The 19985-nt window shown below is 43.3% G+C and overlaps 2 protein-coding genes across 5 annotated transcripts in view; one reads left to right on the forward strand and one right to left on the reverse strand.

Moving 5' to 3' along the window:
• Positions 1-195: 195 nt before the first annotated feature.
• Positions 196-9767, reverse strand: FKBP14 (FKBP prolyl isomerase 14). Its single transcript, XM_074574939.1, has 4 exons — positions 9417-9767; positions 7427-7578; positions 4628-4755; positions 196-2927 (listed from the first exon to the last, which is right to left on the reverse strand). Exons 1-4 carry the CDS (start codon positions 9611-9613, stop codon positions 2769-2771), a joined length of 636 nt encoding a protein of 211 aa, XP_074431040.1. The 5' UTR covers positions 9614-9767; the 3' UTR covers positions 196-2768.
• Positions 9768-10279: 512 nt separating this feature from the next.
• The window catches only part of PLEKHA8 (pleckstrin homology domain containing A8), a 31160-nt gene continuing 21454 nt past the window's right edge, over positions 10280-19985 (forward strand). Inside the window, exon 1 of one of the 4 annotated variants that reach the window (XM_074574941.1) lies at positions 10280-10394. In XM_074574941.1, coding sequence (XP_074431042.1) covers positions 10355-10394 — 40 coding nt within the window. In that variant the 5' untranslated portion in view covers positions 10280-10354. Of the gene's footprint in view, positions 10395-11105; positions 11209-14358; positions 14379-19985 lie in introns of those variants that run through there. The other 3 variants (XM_074574942.1, XM_074574940.1, XM_074574943.1) reach the window with 3 other exon arrangements.

Genomic DNA, 19985 nt, shown 5'->3' on the forward strand with positions numbered 1-19985 from the left:
AGAAAGACTTTAATGATAGCAAACGGTAATAAAGTTGGAGTGAATTCTCAAATCTGCTGCTGATTCTGCACTTTTGAAAATGTTTTTTTCAGTTCACTTTCAGAAATTTAACACAGCTACCAAGAAAAGCACCAAGAACAAAACCCATCCACTCATCTGGCATAAACCTACACATACCACCAAATAAAGCGTCTTGGTCCTGCAGCTTTAATTCTGTGCTGGCATGAACAAATTAACTACAGTACATGTTGACTGAAAGTTATTTTTATGAAATGCTTTAAAAATCCCAGTAGAAGATAATGCATATGTACATTTCACAGAATTCACTGACTCCCAGTGACTCCCTCCCCTATTTAACATAAAGGAAACAAGTTGTCCCTTACTGAAGGCATACACTCACACCCCATTATTCAAGTTAATTTTTTATATATTTGGTCATTAATCTGGGCCAAGTTTTATTTCATGCTTTTATACTTTCATTCCTGAGACACATTTTTTGGGGAACATGCTAAACACTGTGAACAATCATCCAAAACCCCGTCAGACCCAATGCAAGTCTCAGTTCTGCTCTTCCCAGCAGTGCGCACACACAGTACCTGCCAGTTCCCACATCCCAGGTAAGATTGTCTTAAGGGTCAACTTCATATCCCATTAGCCCTCCTCAGCCTAGGCTATGCTAATTGCCTAGGCTCCCCATGTAGTCAATGGGGAAAGACAGGAAACTATTTGATAAGGCATCTCTCCCAATACAACATGAGCAATATAAATGCGATGAGTTGCCCCAAAATGCGCAGTGCTCTGGCATGTAGGGGAAATAAAGACACGCAGCACAGAACATGCATAACCTTGTGAGAGCTGAAATCAGGCAACCTCAATTTTCCTAAGTGATGAGGGGGAAAAAAACCAACAAAAAACAATATGCAAACTTATGACCAGCAAGAAGAGCTAAATATGTAATGATTATTCATTATTTCTTCACAATACAAGAATCAGGACAGGCAACAAGCCTAAAACAAAGGGAAATATTTTCCTCACTATTCTACTGTGAAACTCACTGCCATAGAACATTATGGAAGCAAAAGCATAAACGGGTTCAAGAAAACTAGATAGCACCATTGAGGAAAAAGACCTAAAGGTTACTGAAAACAGAGTATGTGGCCAGAACTCTAGATCATATAGGCCATCAGCCACAAAATGCCAGATGCTGGAAGAAAAAAAAAAAAAAAACCAAAACAGAACAAACCACCCCACCACAGCATACCTTCACTTACACTTTTCCCCCTCCACAACAGATACTATTAACAGCAATCTGTAATGTCCATATGTAGCTGAACTCTGTTTAATGAAGTAGTCTTCTAATACTTACTTGCACCGCTAGGTGGCACGGAAAACATCTAGCTCATCTACAGCATTGAGAACCTTGAATGTTGAGTCTCACTTGGGAATAGTTAAGGATTAGTGCAATGCAGCAAACTGTTTCAAACAACTGGATTTGCTTTGTGTCCACACACAGCCTTGAGCAATATTTTCCAAGTAAAATACTGTGTTCAGAGATCCATATGTTAGTGGTACCAGGATACAGGCTAATTCCTTCCCTGCAATACCTTGCCCTCTTATTTAAGAAACCATGGACAATTGTAAAATGTTTCTTTCTCTCAGCTCAAACAAAACAAAACAAAACAAAGGAGTTGAAATCTTCATGGTCTCCACCTCTGTTACACACCACTGTAACATTTACCTCATGCCTCTATTTTTCTAAAAAGTCACTTTATTATCCAAAATTCACATCACTCGTGCTACTTGTGCAAATATGGCAAAGGGGCAATGATGAAACAAGTTCTGCAACTCAGGCAGTTGCACAGCTGGCAAGCCAATGCAAATTGTTCTTCGGGCCACACCGATCCTCACGTCAGTATGCTCTTCCCCTTCTGCAAATTGGAAAAGCTTCAGACTTGCAACATCTCCCTCAAAACTTGAGAGGAGAAAGGTATAATCTTTCTTCATGAATGCAAGTTACGAGTTTCAAAACAAGTATGTGTGTTTATGTAAAGAACGCTACCTCTGCACTGCAGCACAACTTGCCATTTTCCAAGTTACAAACATTTCCTAGAACGTTGCTGACATTAGAAGTGAAACATTTAACTCCTACTTCGCTCACATAATTTAAATAAAAATGCAGACAATTATTGGCATGGTTAGTGACACTCTCCCTTTAGAAGGGCACAATCAGCACAGGATAATCATTCTTGTCATTCAGCTTTGTATCAGTTTCTCAGCTGTATAAAGATATGCTTATACCTTCTAGCACATCTTTTAAAAATCTGCACCAAAAAGCAAGGTCAGCACGCTGCCTTTCAAGTAGTGACACACAAGAAGGAAGGTCGAGTAATTAAGCCACAGACTAGAAGTTATACATAAAACAGTCACTGAAAGTGTTCTTAAAAACAGATCACAGAAAGGCACTAAACTGGATTTTGATTTTCACAATGTTTGATAACTGGAAAGTTTGTTTCATTTCTGAAAAATAAGTTAATACAAAATTTAAAAAACACTGATGTGCAAGTCTTTGCTGCATGAAAGGAGGTACATATTCATACTTTAAAATAGTTTAAAACATTTGTACATAATGAACAGAAATTCTCTTTATATAAAGAGTGTTTCTTTGCCAACAGCAGCTGTCAACTCCAAAACACAGAATTAAGACGACAAGAGAACCAGACAGTCTAAGTCACTGCCATTTGCGTCAAAAAAAATTATGCCACCCTTTTCTACAGCTCATCATGCTTGTACGTAAATTCCCTTGCAGATATAAACCCATCATTGTCTTCATCTTCTTTATCAAATATGTCTTCAACCAAAGCATCATGCTGGGTTTCATTTACCACGGCTCCATGCTTTTCAAATTCTTTCTTCAAGTAGATTTTCACCTATTAGACAAAAAGGTGAGAGCTGATGTTTTTAGCCTTATGAAAGAATTGATTACTGTAGTATAGAAGAGGGCCACTATGTTCAGCATGGCAGTATTAGAAAATAGATACCTTCCTTCCTATGCCACTGCCAAAATACTACTTGTCTGACTGATTCTGCAGCCCCATTCAGTGATGAAAGACTCTTTAGTAATGTAAGAGACAGTAAAACTAGTGAATCAGTTGCCATACCTTTATGGTATCTGACTGAAGAATGAGCCAGGAAAACCTGTCATCTGATGTCTATACAGTAAAGAATAAATAGCTAGGCAGAAGTTATTAGCTACCAATTGGTCAGAAAGCCAATCAGCGTTTTCACATACATCCTAGCACTTTGACAACCCAGTAGATATAAACAGCCACCCCAAATATATAGACAAATCCATCCACAATCTCAGCGTTTGATGCTTTAATGGGTACTACATTAATAAAGATTTATTTTAGACATCTCAAAGTTTTGAAGGACAAAGATTTAAGGTAGCTTTTAAAAAGGCTAGTGGAACAGTTATTTACACTAAGCTAGTTACTAATGGTGAGCAGTGTTTTGAACATCAGATTATTTTACTGAGTTTAAAGTTTAGCTACTGAGATCCCAAGTGTTCTAAATTGCAGAGCCTTCTACAAGAATATCAATACCAACATACCCACCTGTTAAACAGACACCACTTGTGTAACAAGAGCTGTAGAGTAGACTGGTAATAGCAAGATGAATGTGCTATGTTTCAGGTCTCTTTTATTTGTGTCACATTCTGGTATTTGTTAGGGTCATTGCTTACATTTCTAATACACAGACACTGCACACACTGACACTGTCTGATGCACAGTACAAAAGATTAGTCTTTTGGATCTAGCAAGCTGTACCAGCCCCAAATCAAAACAAACTCAGTGGTTTATCTTAACTTCTCATGGATGACTTTTGCACATCAGAAAAGACGGCAACTGAAAATAAGAGGCAAATGGAAAATAAATATTGCTGAATACATGTCCTTCAGACAGGGAATGCTATGAAGCAGGACTGCGCTACAGCAGAAAAATTTCTAATTCCAGCTTTTTTGTAAATCAGCAGCTAACTCTAAGAAGTCCTGAAGTCTGGTTATATTTCTAAGATGTTTTACTTCATCCAAGTCTCCCATAAGCATGGGTCACATGCCTATGCCTCAGCTTACTGAGGCCACTTTTGAAGCCCAAGTCCAACAGTTCCACTGGGATCCGCGGCACAGTGTGATGCAGCATAGATGTGCATCCTTGGCTTAATGTTACTGAAAAAAAAAATATATTGTTAAGGTGTAAGAAAGCACGTGAGCTGAAGCCATGCAAGAAAGGCAAAGCACAGACAAGAGTTTAATTGTCAGGCCAGGAACAGTAGTTCAAGAGCAATCAGCAGGAAAGAGACCAACATGAAAAGGCATAAAACTCCAAAGGCAAAAAAAGTAGAGAACTGGAAGGCAACAACATTGAAAGTCATCTCCTGGGAAGAACAGACCCTTCCCCACATGACTATACTAGTGTGCATTCTGCTTGCAGAGGTGCTCTGTGCACAATAATAACTAAAATCTCACTTGTGTTTTGATATGTCCCTAAGAGGATCAAGTTAAGCTTATCTTTCACTTTCCACTATCCCATCCTGTTAGGTTTGCTGACAAGAATGGTAACCCACTCACCTCCTGCTTGGACAATTTCCAGTCATCATTAAGATCCATCTCTTGGAATGATTCATGAGACCTTGGTCCATTCCTAATTTCTAGAAGGTCAATGTTGAAAATCAGTGTGCTCTCAGGTGGAATTTTTCCTGTGCAAAATGGTAAACATGGAGAAGAGTTAAAAACAATTACATATTGAGTGCCATACAAAAGCCATATGTGTCAGAGCAGTGTTCCAGTAATACTACTCCTTTCAAAGCATCCTGCAATTTGAACTGACAGGGGTAAGTATTTGTAACCGTGATAACTGTAACTATTTCAGACTGTAGCCTGGATCCTGAGCAGCCCTTACAGCACACACGCAACTTTGAATGCAACCAGTTTCGTTGCAGACTAGTATGCATTGATGTGAGCTCATACTCAGCAGTCATCATCACAGGTTTATCAGACAACGTTTTTTAATTTTTTTTTCATGGCCAGAGACAGATAAAGTGGAAAACAGTGAACAGGTGGCCACTACTGCAACATAGAGCCAAGACTAATGGACAGGGTAGCAAGAAGGGAGAGCTCAGTCCTCCTGACACACCATAACCCTGCCAGTCTCCAAATTCCCCTCTACTGCCAACCGACACCTTGTACCTGCTATTCTGCCACTGGAAAAACTCTTCTGTCAGAGAAAGGCAGAAAGGCAGCAGTGCTGTCAGCATCCCATAGCTGTCTCTGGACTGCAGCAAACAGCACTGAGCTATGTCGAAACACATAGCAGAAACTAAGTACATAAACCTGCTCAAAGGACATGTATTAGCATCATGCTATTTTTGATGCAGGTGAACGGACGGATAATTTCCTAATAGTGCCAAAGACCACCACCCTCCAAGATTTTCAGTTTATCAGGCACTGGCTTTTACAGTGATGTGATATGCCTTCATGCTGATGGCTAAAGCTACTGTCAAAAACCTTTTAACACACCACTTTGCTCCTTATACAGGGAGGATGAATATATTTCTATATATACTAGCAGCATCCATAAAAATAAAATAATCACCATGTCTTGAGAAGATAGGGGAAAAACTAATCCATGTCTACTATTTTGGAGCTATGGTGTTAAATACACCCTGAGCTGCAGCAACAAACAGGCTTGTAGATTTCTGGGATGAGTAAATGCACAGAAAGTTCTGGAAGTACAGGGCACAGTGGCCTGCTTAGAGTTCAGAGCACAGGTAATTTTTCTGAGAAAGGCATCTGACTCATCATTCAAGTCAGACAACAAGCAAGGTGGGAGGCTAGTGAAATTACATGCATTCAGAGGAAAGCATGCAGATGGAATAATTCTGTCTTTAAGGGCATAATTTGAAAATAGCAACATAATTACATTCAAATACTTCAAAATTTTCCTAAAGCAAGTAATTTCTTACAGCAGTTAGTAGTGTTTACTTGTTCAACCTTCTTGCACTACACACAGAGGTGAGGCTTGCAAGTCTTTGAAGAACAACTGTACTGCTTTACATATTAATCAAGGCAATTAGGCCTGTGATGACTACGGGAGCACTGCAGCATTTAATATCTTTTTGTGGAAAAATATACAGTTGTGCCCTGCATACAGTCAACTAACTGATCACCACAAGTTTCCTGTTTTCTACTAGAAAAATTATTATTTCTAATACTATCTCTTGGATCACAAACTAAGGCTTCTAGAAAAATATGTTTTAAAAGGATACTTTCAAGAAAGGAGGGTATGGAGTATGCTGTTTATGGAGTACTACTTAGCCTGCATTCAGCCCTACTTGCCAGAAGATACAGATATGCAAGCACTCCTCATTCCTAAAACAGTCTCAGATCAATGGGAGAGGACTGTAGCAGGAAAGATTATATGTTCCCAAGACATTTATCCTTTCTGCTTTGGATTCTTGCATTACCTTAGGTCATTTGTGATAAACTTTTTGGAGCAATTATTAGGAATATTTTGTCATGACAACAGTTAGCTAAACCAAACCCCATGAAACAGAAAAGTAACCTTCTTGTATCATTCAAACTGTCACTTGAAAATGCAAATTCCCAATCTGGCCCTCCCATTAAAACAGGAATCTGGAAATGTTTGAAAGGAAAAACCCCCAAAACCCTCAGTAATAGACAGGTTGAGAAAACACTACAAACGATGATTTTATCTGTCCGTATGCCATTCAATACATTTTCAGTAGATGCCAACATGACTGCCCATGTACCTGCCTATCTTCCTGTGGATAACAGGGACTACTGGCCAAACTGAAAATAGCTAAAAGAAATAATTAAGTGTCCTTATATAGAGAAATAAATGGTGACCGTATCAGCTAAAAATTGGTTGGGTAGCAGTACAGGGAGTTTCTTAGGGTTCTAAAAGGAACCTGCAAGCAAGAACAAGGCTTGCACATGCACATTCATGAAGTATCACTACAAACACAGATGCAACAGCCAAAAAGCTAACTGTTACCTAAGCAACCACTTCCAGCTTGACTGTAAAAAGAAAGTGGGGAAAAAAAAGTAAAAAAAAAAAAAAAAGCAGGGCACTGTTAAGTGTAGCACTAACAGAAGAGACGCTCAGGACATACCACACAGCAGCTACCATCAATTCCTGTTTTTTCCTGCATTCACCATGTAACCACTTAATGGTTATTTCTGCAGAAAACAAATTTATGAGAAAGAGCACTTGACTCCATCAATTTTTCTTATTTAATGGAATCAGCCTGGAAAGCTTGAAAGCTTGATAACCTCTTAGCCAAGAGTAATAGAAAAATACAAAGATTAGAAACAATTAAAGTAAGGGAAGGACTTCAGGTGTTTTACCTTTCCCTTCTTTTCCATAAGCAAGGGCTGGTGGAATAGTTAGCTTCCGCTTCTCTCCCACACACATGTCCTTCAAACCTTTGTCCCAGCCTTTGATAGCTTCCCTTATGCCAAGTGTAAACCACATAGGTTGACCATTGTTATGCTTGTGACTGTAAAAGAATGGAATAAAACGCTTAGTCTTTAGACAGCAAGTTCCACAAAAGGCAAGTGGAGCAGATGGAATATGCTCACAGCATAGATATATAATTAAAACCACACCACTATTTGGCACCTTGGCATTTCTTAAATGAAAGACCTAGGTTTTTAGAGTCTTTAAAACTTATGCCTTGCATGACAAGGTTCCTTAAAAAATGTAAAGAAATAAACTATCTACATGGTGTATTTATTACAACACTGAGCAGCCTGGATCCCCGATTTCCACTTTGAAACTGATCAGACTAGAAAGGCATTTCTATTTAAAAATCTACATTCAAGGGCATGCATATTCTTTGGTAAACTGCAAGTCAAAAACCAGCTTGGCCATGATTACAATATACCTTATAACATGCTTAGAAGAATCAGCCACATCTCTTCTAAAAACGCCATTAGGAAAAAAACAACTACACAACAGACAGTCAAAAAAACCAGAAGCAAATGCATGCAAAACATTCAAGTTTAAAACAGGCAGACAAGCCTCTTTTATAACTTAACCAGGTGGTACTCCAGGAATACTTTCACTCTACTGACAGACACAGAATTTTAAAAGCTCGATTAACTAGTCACGCAGGAGAGGTACATGCAGGTAAGAAGAAAACAGAGCACTTACAGAAGTTAGTCAGCAGCAAAAACTTAGTGTGTCACTAGAACTCCTTTTAAAGAGGCAGGTTAACTACAAGAGAAAATTAGTGAGATTTTAGTTTAAATCGTCTGCAAGAGTATAAACATGCAAAACGTTGTTGTTTGGTTTGTTGTTTTTCTTGGTGTTTTTTTTTTTTTTAAAACACGTTCCACAAAAGTAGACTTCAGACATAGCATACATATACTTGAGCATTTTGCTGTCTCTCACTATTAGCACTTCGTTGATGTTTTACAGGAAAGGCAACATTAGCAAGTCGTTGCAGGCTCTAAGCAGACTCCCTCGAATTTCTGGCTCTTCCTCCTACTTGCATTACTCTGGCATGTTGATTTGTCTGGTCGGGGGCAGGTGAAGAATATGCCGTTTCAGTAATGAAAAGCTGACATTATGCTGTCGGTAGTGAAAGGTTATATATAACTTCAGGGTTTTTTTAAATTAGAGGCAGACTTCTCCAATAGAAGTTTGCTTTAGAAACCAGACAGAAATTCGTGCATAGCAGAAGACTTATTAAAACGCTAAGATTATATACCAAAACCCCTGTCTACATTGCAGAAGAGGATGCCTAACATTCCCATCTATTAACAAATGCCACATGGCTCTGCTTCCCACAGACTAGCAAGAAAAAAAAAGCTAAATGAGTTTTATTTTATAGCCTCGATCTGGCAAAGGGAAAGAAACTTGACGTGTTGGTGTTCACCTTAAGCAGCATTGTGAGTCACTGCTTCCTAAACTATCAAAGTATAAAAGCAAACCAAACTTTCCAAAAATAAGTGGCGGTGGAAAGGGTCCCGCTGACAAGTTTGTGCAGCGTTACTTAAGCTATTTTAATTCAATAACAAATAAAATCTAGGACATGCTATGAACACGCACGCATTTCTTTTGTTTCCTTGCACACAGGAAAATGCAAGTTTGGGGCGTTTTAGGAGGGAGAAGGGTAATTTTTCAAATAAAATAGAAAGCCACCCGCCCTCAACAAAACACTCCTCACAGGAGTGACTGCGGGCCACTGTGAGGAGAAAACACTGCCAGAAGAGATCACCTACGTTAAAATACGTATAAAGGTACATATACATAGACCTATATATATTTTCCCTGGCGCAAGCTCACCCTCCAGCCCGCTGGAAGGCGAGCCGGCCGGGGCGAGCTACTTACGTGGAGTGAAACATGGTGCCGTCCCTCTCCAAGTACCCCTCGTAGTGAACCAGCATCATATCCCCCCACTTGGTCCTCCTGTGGCAGAGGAACGGCTTCTGCAGCACCTCCACCTTCACGTCAGCCGCAGGGATCAGCGCCGCGGCCGCGCAGCCCAGCGCCGCGACCAGCAGGGCGGCCCGCAGCGCCGCCGCCATCGCCGCCCCACAGCCAGGGTCCCCCCGGCACCCCCCTCACCGCCACCGGGCCGCCATCCCGCGCCTACGAGTCTCCCCACAGCAGCGACCCCGCAGACGTGGCAGCGGCCCTCACAGCCGGCGGCCCCCGGCTTCCGATGATCCTGGACTGGGTGCGCGCCCTCTGATTGGCCAACCTCAGAGCCATCCCAGAAGAAGCAGCCGCCCATTGGGGCACGCCCCTGTCCGTCGATAGGTTTGTCCAATCGGCAGCAGCGGTCTGTAGGCGGGGCGCTGAGTGAGGGGGGTGGGCGGGCCCCGGCGCTCTAGGAAGCGAACGTTAACGAGCGGGGGAGCCCGGCGGAGCGCGCGCACAATAGAGCCGGCTCCTGCCGGCCGCCGATTGGGCGGCGCTCTCACCGACGGCGCGTTTCGATTGGCTGCGGGAGGCCACCTGCTTCGGGCGTTCTCCGGCCGCCCCCCTTCCTTGCTCCCGTCGGTCACGTGCGTTGCGATTCCTAGAACTGTTTGCGCTTCCGTAGCGCTGCGGAACCGTGTTTTGTGGCGCGTTCTGCGCTAGTAGCGTGGCGGCGGGGGCGGGGAGGGGGCAGGCTCGGCGGCGGGGGCCGGGCCGGGCGGGCGGTGCCCCGCGATGGCCCTGGGAGCCGGCGGCGCGGCGGGGCGCGGGGGGCGGCGGCGGCGGGCGGCAGCGTGACTCCGCCGGGGGGCGGCCGCGCTGCATGGGGGCGGGGGCCGGCCGCCATGGAGGGGGTGCTGTACAAGTGGACCAACTACCTGAGTGGTGAGTTGCTGTCAGTTCTCAGCCTCGGCGCCGGGCGGGCCTCCCGAGCGAGACCGTCATCTTCTTTTATAGATATATGTTTATGCAAGTATATGTGTGTGCTGAGTCCGGGTCAGCGCTGCCCCCTGGCCCCACCGTGCACCCCGCTTTTCCAGACATGCTGCCACATTGTCACCGGCCGGCAGCTGGGGGGGGGGGGGGCGGGCATCGTCTCGCCCACTCGTGGGTGCCAGCGTTGGTCTGGGGCGTCCCTTGCCCTCCCCCCCCCGGGTCCGGGGGTTGGTTGGGGGTTATTTCGGATGCGTTGGGTCGTACCCACCGGCCAGCGGGCTTCCCCCTTCTGTACATCCCCGTGAAACTTTGATTGCTTGTATTTGAGTCGCTTCGGGGAGTTTGGGGGAATCCCGGACCTGGGAGGAAAAGGTCTGTTTGACTTGGATGAAAACACATGCAAAAAAATTATTAAAAAATGGAATAGAGGGACTCTTCTCCTAGCGTTAGGCCCAGAATTTTAATTTTTTGGGTGTTCCCGTGCTTGACTTTTCGTAGCAGACTGGAAGCAGCCGTGGGTGGCCGGGGTTTCCTCAGCCGAGGTTAAAGGTGGTGGGGTCAGGAACGCCGCGGAGGCGGGCAGGGTCTGCTGCCAACCGTGTCCTGTGGGGTGTCCACCGCCAGGCACGTTGGAGTTGGTGGTGGCTTGTAATTCGGGGTGCGAGGATGGAGTCTTGCCTGGTGCAAACCTCTCTGTGGTTTGTTGAAACAGTTTGGAAACCTCATGGTCGGAGAAAAATAACCACGACCTTGACATTGCCAGGTGCGAGTTTTGCTCCATAGCGCGTGTACGAGGGCTGCCTTCTTGCAGGGATTTTGTTCAGAGAGGCTGGAACAGCTGCTCCTCTCTGGTTAGTTGGGGAAGTGTAGGAAATCAAAATTTAACAAAGAAAAAGCTGAAAGGCGAGCAAGTGATGAATTTATGTGGCAGGGGGATGGTGGGGGGGAGCAGTGCATGAGGCTGGATTTATCGGTGTGCTGGAAGATTGCTTTTCCTTTTTAGGCAATAGGCGTTCTGAGAAGGGGATCAAAAATTGTCAGGTCTCAGTGAATAGGCATGGATTTATTTTATTATTTATTTTTAACTATTTGTGAATGCTCTTGAATTACGGAGCGTGTGGCAGAAGGAGCAGCCATGCTTGGCTTTCCCATTTGGATTGCAGAACTTAGGCAGCATTATTAATCCTTTCCCCGGAATAAAAATGTCAGTGGTTCAGTCAATCAAAAGTTTTATGTGCTTGTTTTTCTTTGCATTGCTTAGATGCTGGGGCGCGTTTGGAACCCTTGTGCTTGCTTTTGTGCCGTGAGATCTGTGGAGTGAGCATCAGTGCGTGTGTGTAGATGACTGACTGGCATTTGGCATTGTAGCATTTGTGCCCGAGTGTGCCTGGGGTAGGATCAGCTGGATCTGTCTTCTGTTTTGATGGTAAGATGAAGACTAAGAACCGGAAATATTCCAGTTCCATCAAAATTAAATATTTTTTTTTGCCTAGCCTCATCGATATGTACTTTCAACCAAATGACCCTTCATGAAGAAGGAAGATGCTTTGCAAACCGTGGTTGAAGTGGATGCAGGCTGAAGGAATCTCTTTTCCTTGAGCATGTGAGATTTGCCCCAGCTGCAAACTAGATGATTTTCTTGCTCTCAACAGAGAGAAAATCTGTGATGGAGGATTGAAGCATCTTTCTGATTTCTTTGCTGAAACTTGACTCTGCTACTAAGTGTGGTGGTCAAGGTGACTCCATGGCGTTTCTTAGGTTGTAGAAGTCCTGTCTGGTGTCTGTTTGAGAACAGTAAATTTGGTGTTCCACAAGCTAACTAGGCTTACATGTGCTCTCTTTTGGCATAAAATGACTTCCTGCCCTGCAGCCATTAAGTTATAAGTTTATGCGATGATGCAAAAAAAAATATCGTGCTGGAATGTGGCATTTATCGCAGCAGTAGCACGGAGCTGGGGAGTGAGAGACGGGAAAGCCATCTTTCGGGGATTAAAGGAGGCAAGAGGGTTCAACAGGTCATCCAGAACAGTATTTCTGTCAGTATTCTGCTTTTCCTCTTGCTCAAGGTTAAGTGCTCTGGTGCTTCGTGGTGTAAATGAGGTACACAAAAAGTCAGGGAAAATGTGTGTCATCTTTTGTGTGTTTATATGCCTGTGTTACTAACACAATGCTGATGTAAACATACACAGGAGGTGTCTTACGCCCTTTCCTCCTCATTGTGAGGAACACACCTTTGTTTCACACAGTCAGAAAGGAGATAAGACATTCTCCAAAGAACAAGCTTAAAACTGTAGAAAAGGAGAACTGCTTTCCCTCCTCGCTGTGAGAGAGGAGCTGATGGTGTTTCTTGGTAATCGAGTCTTTTCTGGTGACTTTGGTTTTATAAGATCATCTGTCATTGCCATCATGAGAGATCAAGTCTGCATCAACCTTTTTCCCCGTGGCCCTTGGACAGGGAGCTAGATCTGTGTTGCAAATTACATAGTTAGTGACAGGAAGAACATTTCAGAAGCAGGAAACAAGTTTGGCTTTCTGCAGGCAAAGGTCAGAAAGCACAGCATGTTTGCCAGTGACTGAGAGACAGATTAGCTTGCCTTACTGCTCAAACAAGTTATCTTTTTTAAAAAATATATGCACTTGTTTGCTTTATATAGATTACGATAAATTAAATTAGCGTTACTTGGTTTCTCCTTGGAGATAGGGTTTTTTCCTCTGGTATTAATCCTGCACTGACGTTTTGGTTTCTACATGCAGGAATTCCAGCGCTGCTTCTGAAATCTCTGAGTTTAGAGAGCAGAGATTTTAGAGTTTTTCTCTTCCCTAATGCAATGGCCACCAGATAATGATTTCTCAATGCGATAGTTTTGTTTAAGCTCAAGGGAAGTGCGGCAACTTTTGATTAGATATGCATGCACACAGATCTAGCCTATGAAAATCCACTTGGGATCTTGTGTTTGCAATAAGCATGTCCTGAGATAGCTCTTGTCTGTGCTTCCCCGACTAAGTTGGTTAAAACCTTAAGGGAACAGGGAATTTTGCAAGGAGAATCATCACTGACATATAAAGTGTGATAGCACGTTTTCGCTTGGGCAAATATATGATGCCTCTGCAAACTTCAAATTATTAATCCTCAAAACCCAGAGCTGGGTGACTTAAATCATGCAGGCGTGTAAGTTGGCCTCAGCAGAGCCTACAGTTGAAGCGTGTAACTTGATCTTAAAAAATTCCTAGATTTCATCCTTTGGCAAAACTCTCTATCTAATGTCAGCATTGCTTGGTAATGGTTGTGGAGGCTAGGGATGGGCTTATAGCATGGATAAAGGGCATATAACCCTCATTTCAATACTGCTTATTGTAGTAAGCAGTTGGGGTGATAAAAGCATCACCCTATGCCTGCCCTATAGCTCGTCAGTCTGTTGTGCTGCTGCCTGTGGTCCTGGCTGAGCGTGAAGCCTTCTGGCGTGGACAGCATCGGAGCAGGATCCTGGCTGTGGTGCTGTGGCAGGACCGATCTCAACCCGGGGGATGCTGCTTGCAGGATGGAGAGAGGAGGTGAACCGCACTTGAAGGCTGCTCTTTGCTGTTCAGAAACTGTCTCCCACAGGAGGCTCTCCCAACTGAACTCGAGCTGCAATTCACGCTCTTTATTTAAGCCTAAGAAATTCCTCTAGTCTTTGGAGATTACCTTCTAAAAATGATCTGTGATTTTGATTTCTCACCAGCCTTATAGAATGAAGAAGCTATCACTCACTCACAGGGAAACAGAGCGTGGAGTTGGGGAACACCTTCCTTCAGTGGTGTGTGTGTAAAAGCTTGGCACTTTCAGTTGATTTTTCTGCTGAAATTCATTTCAGTTCAGATCTTCACCATAAGGCATGTCTTATCTGGGATCACTGGCCACAGGCAGGATTGCCGCTGACTCTGGAAGAGGTGGTATGTATCAGCTCTTGGCTTGGGGATTAAAGGCAGCTTCGTCATTAGAAAGAAAAATGCTGACTGCCTCCTCTGGCTTGCCTAGTATTCTCTGTACACTCTGTGAAATGGCTTTGATAGCCTTTCCTCACAAAGCTAATCTTTTGCTGGTATTTAAATATTCACTTCCTTAATTGTGCTGAGTAACTCTAACCCTAACTAATTCATCTTCCTCAAGGCACAACACCCTCGCATTCGTACCGTCACTGGTGACGCTGCATCGTACCTCGAACCATAGTTCACTCTCCCCACCTTCCTGTCTGTAATCATCCACTCTCTTATTGTGGTGCTCTGCATTTTTTTCAGTTTATCCCCGAGATGCCAAGAGCCAAAACCAAGCAGTAAATTCCAGCTTTCACTTAAAACTTTAAATTACTCATGTCTCTAATGGTTCAGAATTCCTTAACAAACTTGGGGGGAGAGCTCGAGAAAAGGTGAAAGAGCATTAGGTTTTTATAGCTTGAATTGGGATGCACATGATACTGCTTAGAGTGAGTCTTTGTTTTGGGAGTTTAATGAAAGAAAACTGACCTTTTAGGATGGGAGACACGTACACTTTCAGTTGATATCAAGCTCTGGAAATGAGGTCCTCTGTTTCTAGAGATGAAGGAAGTAATTGAAAACTTCGCACTTAGATAAACATTTGGTTCTAAGAAGCTTTTGTTTATCATTTTTCCCTTCTTCTTAGCCTCTGGGTATAGTCCAAGTTCTGATTGTATAAAATGAGAAGTCTGCCTTTTGTGGAGGTGGACCCAGGCAGCAGAGGTTTCTGTTGCCTTCAGGGCAATGGTCTGCCCAGTATTACCCCGACCATAGCTGCTCTCAGAGGCTGTGAGTTTGTTTAGATGGCTGACCGAGTCTCACCTGGTCCTGACTACGCTTCTGACCCGTAATACTTCAGGGACTGGTTACTTCATTCTCCTTAGATTTTGCATAATTACGTTTGTGTGGCTTGACCTTCTTTCTCATCTCTCTCCTCCCTTCCCCCTCCTTTTCTTCACACAGCAATCTTGCTTTTGTCGTACCTTTTTGGAATCGAGTAATGTGCTCGAAAAGTTTGATGAGGCTGCAGGAAAGGAAATGGGTGTCCCCTCTCTCCTCTGTAGGTGTTAGAGCAATGCTGCAGAGCCTACGTGGTGCAGCGTTCCCTGCCAGGTATGCTGCAGTACCGGTGCCTCTGCATTCAGTCCCTCTGCACCCAAATAAATAAGTGATCTCAGGGAATGTCTGGGTTAGGACAGAAGCGAAAGGTGTGGCAGAATGGTGGTGAAGAGATACCACCTCCTGTGTTTACGTAAGTTCATTGCCTGGGCTCAGTCTGGTGTGATAACCACCCCAGGGGTCAGAGAGAGGAGCTGACAGTTTGCTGGGGCTGGGAAGTGTCAACAGAGGAGGAAAACTCCCTGGTGCTTTGAATGACTTGAATTAGTGTGTCTGAGCAGTGGCCTGGATTATTGAACTTTTGCCTCCATCACTCGCCATGATCCTGTCTGCCCTTCATCCTTTCACCGTGTTCCCTTCAAAAATGCCTGGCTGCTGGAACATTGCGCTCTCCCTGCCTTGGGTAGCCACTGGCATAAAATCGTTTGCAAACAAACCCAGCTGCCCTGTGGCAGCAGGATGCTTTTTCAGTGCTGCTAGCACTGCCCTAACAGTTGTTGTTGAAATGAGGGTGGATTTTATGGGACCCCCCGCAAGAAAAATCACTTGGGAGAAGGTCACCGTGTTAAAGCTGGTTCCAGCTGTTGCTTGCTTCACTTGAACCTCTAGCGTCCCTCAAACAAGTGCTTTAAAAAGTGATGCCATAGTTGAAGTGCTGAATCTGTTAACTCCATTACCTTTAGGGGCTTTTGGTATTGATTCCTGCTGTTAATATGAGTATAATCAGAGTAAAATTGCAATATGGGCATTTCTAGAAGCTGCTCTCTAGGTGATGAGAGGATAATAGCCCAGAGAAGAGACATGAATTGTCACACACTCTTCTCTGCCTTTCTGCTGTCCCTCCTGGATACAGTCTGGGTTTTTATCCTGTCAAATTGTTTCGCTACAGAGTTAAGGCTGCAAAATGTGTTCCAGTCCCTGGGACTGCCCTTCCCAAAATACTGTGTAGCCTTTGGAGGCTGTATGGAAAAAGCAGGCAGCAGTTTTGGGTGCAAATTTCTTATGCCAAGATAACCCTTTAACTGTATTCTGTTTGTTGTATGAGAAAAAAGGGGGGAAAGTTTCAAGTTTGGTCTGCGTAAGGTGCTCTTTTGCTAAATGCTTTTCCTGGTGGTGACTGACAGCATGAAACAGGCGGCCACGTGAACTGAACTTTGTCACGCAATCGGTTGTTAAGAATTGGATTGTAAGATTTAGTGTGGGTGTCCAGCAGTTGAGATTGCAAGTGCTTTGGGATCTTGAAAGCGAACGTTTTGTCCATTTGTGATATTGAGATTTCCATAGCCTTAATTCCCCAGGGAAATCCTCAGGCGTTAGTGCATTAAGACCAGCCGTGGTCCTTTTGGGCCAGTGTGGAACATTCGTGTTGTATAGGTGAGGAGACACAGGCAGCTCAGTGCAGAAGTCAGGGTTTTCTCAGCATGGTGCACGGCAGCTCGGCAATCTTCTTTCTAAACTGGAAATAAGATCTCTTGACTTGGTCCTGTGTTTTGGCTGTTAGATGTGTCCTCTAGCTGGAAAATATGACTTTCCTCGTAACTGGAAGGCGGGTGTTCTGCCATCACAGTTGTACGAGGGGAAGGTGCTATCTTCTGGCCAACAGCTGCTGCTACGTGGACAACCCGGAGCAGGCTGGGTTCTAGCAAAGGTGTGAACCTGATGGCATTCACAGACTTACAGCAGCACTGGCAGCTGGGGAAAGGCGTATGTTGGATTTTCTTATGCTTTTTGCAAGACACCGGCACTGTCTTGGTCCTATTTGAGCTGAGTTTTCAACAGCTCTTGTCCAGCGATCAGTCGTTGACACAGTGCTGGGCAGAGGCTGTGGTTCTTCTGCCCTTGGGTGCTGGCAGAAAAAGAGGTAGGTGGTGGTACGGTGAACACACCCCACAACTTACTTTGCTCAGGGTGGGATGGAAAGATGGGTATTGCTTGTTCTTGCTTTGAGATGTCTCTGACTGTTGGAGCAGCCCCTCTGGGACTCTCTTGCGACCCTGCACAGAAAAGCAGGGCTCTGCCCCTGCTTTGCCACTGGGCTGTGGGCTGCAGCCAAGTCTTGGGTCTTCCCTGTGCTATGAGCAGTAGGGATGTGATGAAGGCTTTAATTCCTCCTATTAGGCGAATGTTGCTCTAATGTGGAAATTTCAGAATTAATCTCCTATCCACACTTAAAATCTGAATTAAGGTCAAAGAAGTCCAAGGACTATCTATTGCATAAGTTTTTAGAAAGACTTACATTGAAGCTCAAGAAATTAATAAGCACAAAGCTTTACATAATTCTAGTGGAAAGCACGCAATAGTAAAAACCTGGGTGTCTGGCCTTTGTGCGTTTTAGAAATGCAACTGGAACTGGCATCTCTTAATTGCAGCTTGTTTTCCAGGTCATCAGTTTGACTTCTTGAGTATGTAATTCTCCCAGATGGTTCGGCTTTGTGGACATCTGACATGATCTACATGTCTTCAAATGTTTGGAGTTTTTTTCTTCAGGCTTGGCACTTTGGAACGAATGCTGTCTGGAGTCTGAGTTGTGTAACATTAAAGTTTGAATTATGTCCAAATTTCAACTGTGTTATCAAGAAATGTCAAGTTTGCTCAGTGATAGCTGCATCCAGACTTCCTGGAGTGTAACAAGGGAAGTAGGCAGATCTTTCATGTGGAAACTTCTGGAAAAATGCTGAATCCTTAGCAGGCACAGACTCCTTAAATATCTGTTTCTGTAGTAGACAATATCAGGTCTTTCACGTACTGCCGGTACTAACTTTAGGTTTCACACAGGAGTGCAATATATATGTGTATGCAATATACGTGTGGCTGAGACCTTAAGCTACTGCTCACTTCTGTTACACTTTGCATTTTATTGTCTTCTTATATATATATATATATATATGTCTTTCCCCAGCAGGGTCAGTTTTTACTGTTAATGGCTCTGTGCCTCTAAAATGAACTGTGGAAGTATGAGCTATATTTTGTCCGGCCTGTGCACCACCAGTATAAATGGGCTTAGTAAATTCTTCTTCAAAGTTGTGTTAGAGCTGGCACCAGTAAGACCTCGAAAGGTTCAGCTTTAACTTTCTATATCAGGTGAAGTCTGACTGCTCAGTTCCAAAAATTGCAATATTCCTAGGACAGTTTATGGGGAGAGAATAAAACTGAATAACCCAGGACTTGTTGTTCATGCAAGTGTCTTAAGTGTCTTTTTGCTACTTTTTTTTTTGTTGTGTGTTTTTTTTTTCCTCTGCTCTTTGCTTGTCTGCAAATGTGACGCTCCTGTAATTGAAGATTGTATCCTTGTTGCAATGATTTGTCAGCCACACGCTATTTTTAGCTGGTTGTCCAGGATAACCTTCCCATGGCTGCTGACTCAGTGTCAGCGAGTACCAGGTGCTTAGTGCATCTCCTGACAGAACCTTGCTGTGATTTATTTTTTTTTTAATTGGTTTCCTTTTACAAAAATGTATTTTTATTAGTGTAACAATTCCATTCTGAAAATATATGCTGTTAACAATTGCCTATCGTAGTCTTTTTAATACATATCTAATAAGGAAGAGTTAGGTACTGCAGAGGAAAACATATAATTGCTGCTTCCCCCTCAAAAAAAAAAAAAAGACCCAGATCCAAAAAACCCAACCAAACAAAAACCTCAACAAACTATATTGACTCGTAACATATTTTTAACCAGCCTCCAAAGTGATCGAGGCAGAGTGCTTTGTATGTTGGCTAATTGATTGCACAGCCTTTGATTGATGGGATGCAATTTGCTTGAGCATCAGCTGCAGTTGTAAGCTGTAGGACCATGGCTGAAATGATTCATGCGCAGCAGCAGGATCTCCAGACTGAATTAGAGGCTTGTATTGACTGTGGCGCTGTGCATTATTTAAAGGCTTGGTTCTGTGCGTTGAGTGTCTGAAGCAATTAACTGCTTCTCTCTGCTGAACAATCACCTCTTTTTGTGAGTTTCTCCATATCAATAGTGACTTTTTAGGATAGTTTCTTTATTTTGGTGGCAAGACAAATAAAAATCAGTCTTGCTGTTTTCTTTTTTTTTTTAATTCTCATTCTTCTGATTTTTTTCCCTTCGTATAAAATAAAGAAGTATTGAGAATACTTTGGCATTTATAATGCTTTTATATTCTTCTAGGAAATAATGGAAGAGCTCTGGGAGAATGTGAAAAAGGATTTATGTTTAATTTGTTTTCTAGCCACCCCCAGGGTTCAGCAGTCTATAGACTGGGTTGGCCTGTATGCCGTGGTATTGGTTGTTGGAAAAAACACCTGAACAAAAAACCCTAAACCATACTCCTACTATTAGCCTGTGGCTTTAGGGCTTTCTAACCTTTAACTGAGTTGGGATTGGCTTTCAGCAGGAGCGTAAGAAATTAGTCCCTAGCTGGTAAGGAACAGCCATTC

This window comes from Larus michahellis, chromosome 2, assembly GCF_964199755.1.
Source record: "Larus michahellis chromosome 2, bLarMic1.1, whole genome shotgun sequence".
Lineage (NCBI taxonomy): Eukaryota > Metazoa > Chordata > Aves > Charadriiformes > Laridae > Larus > Larus michahellis.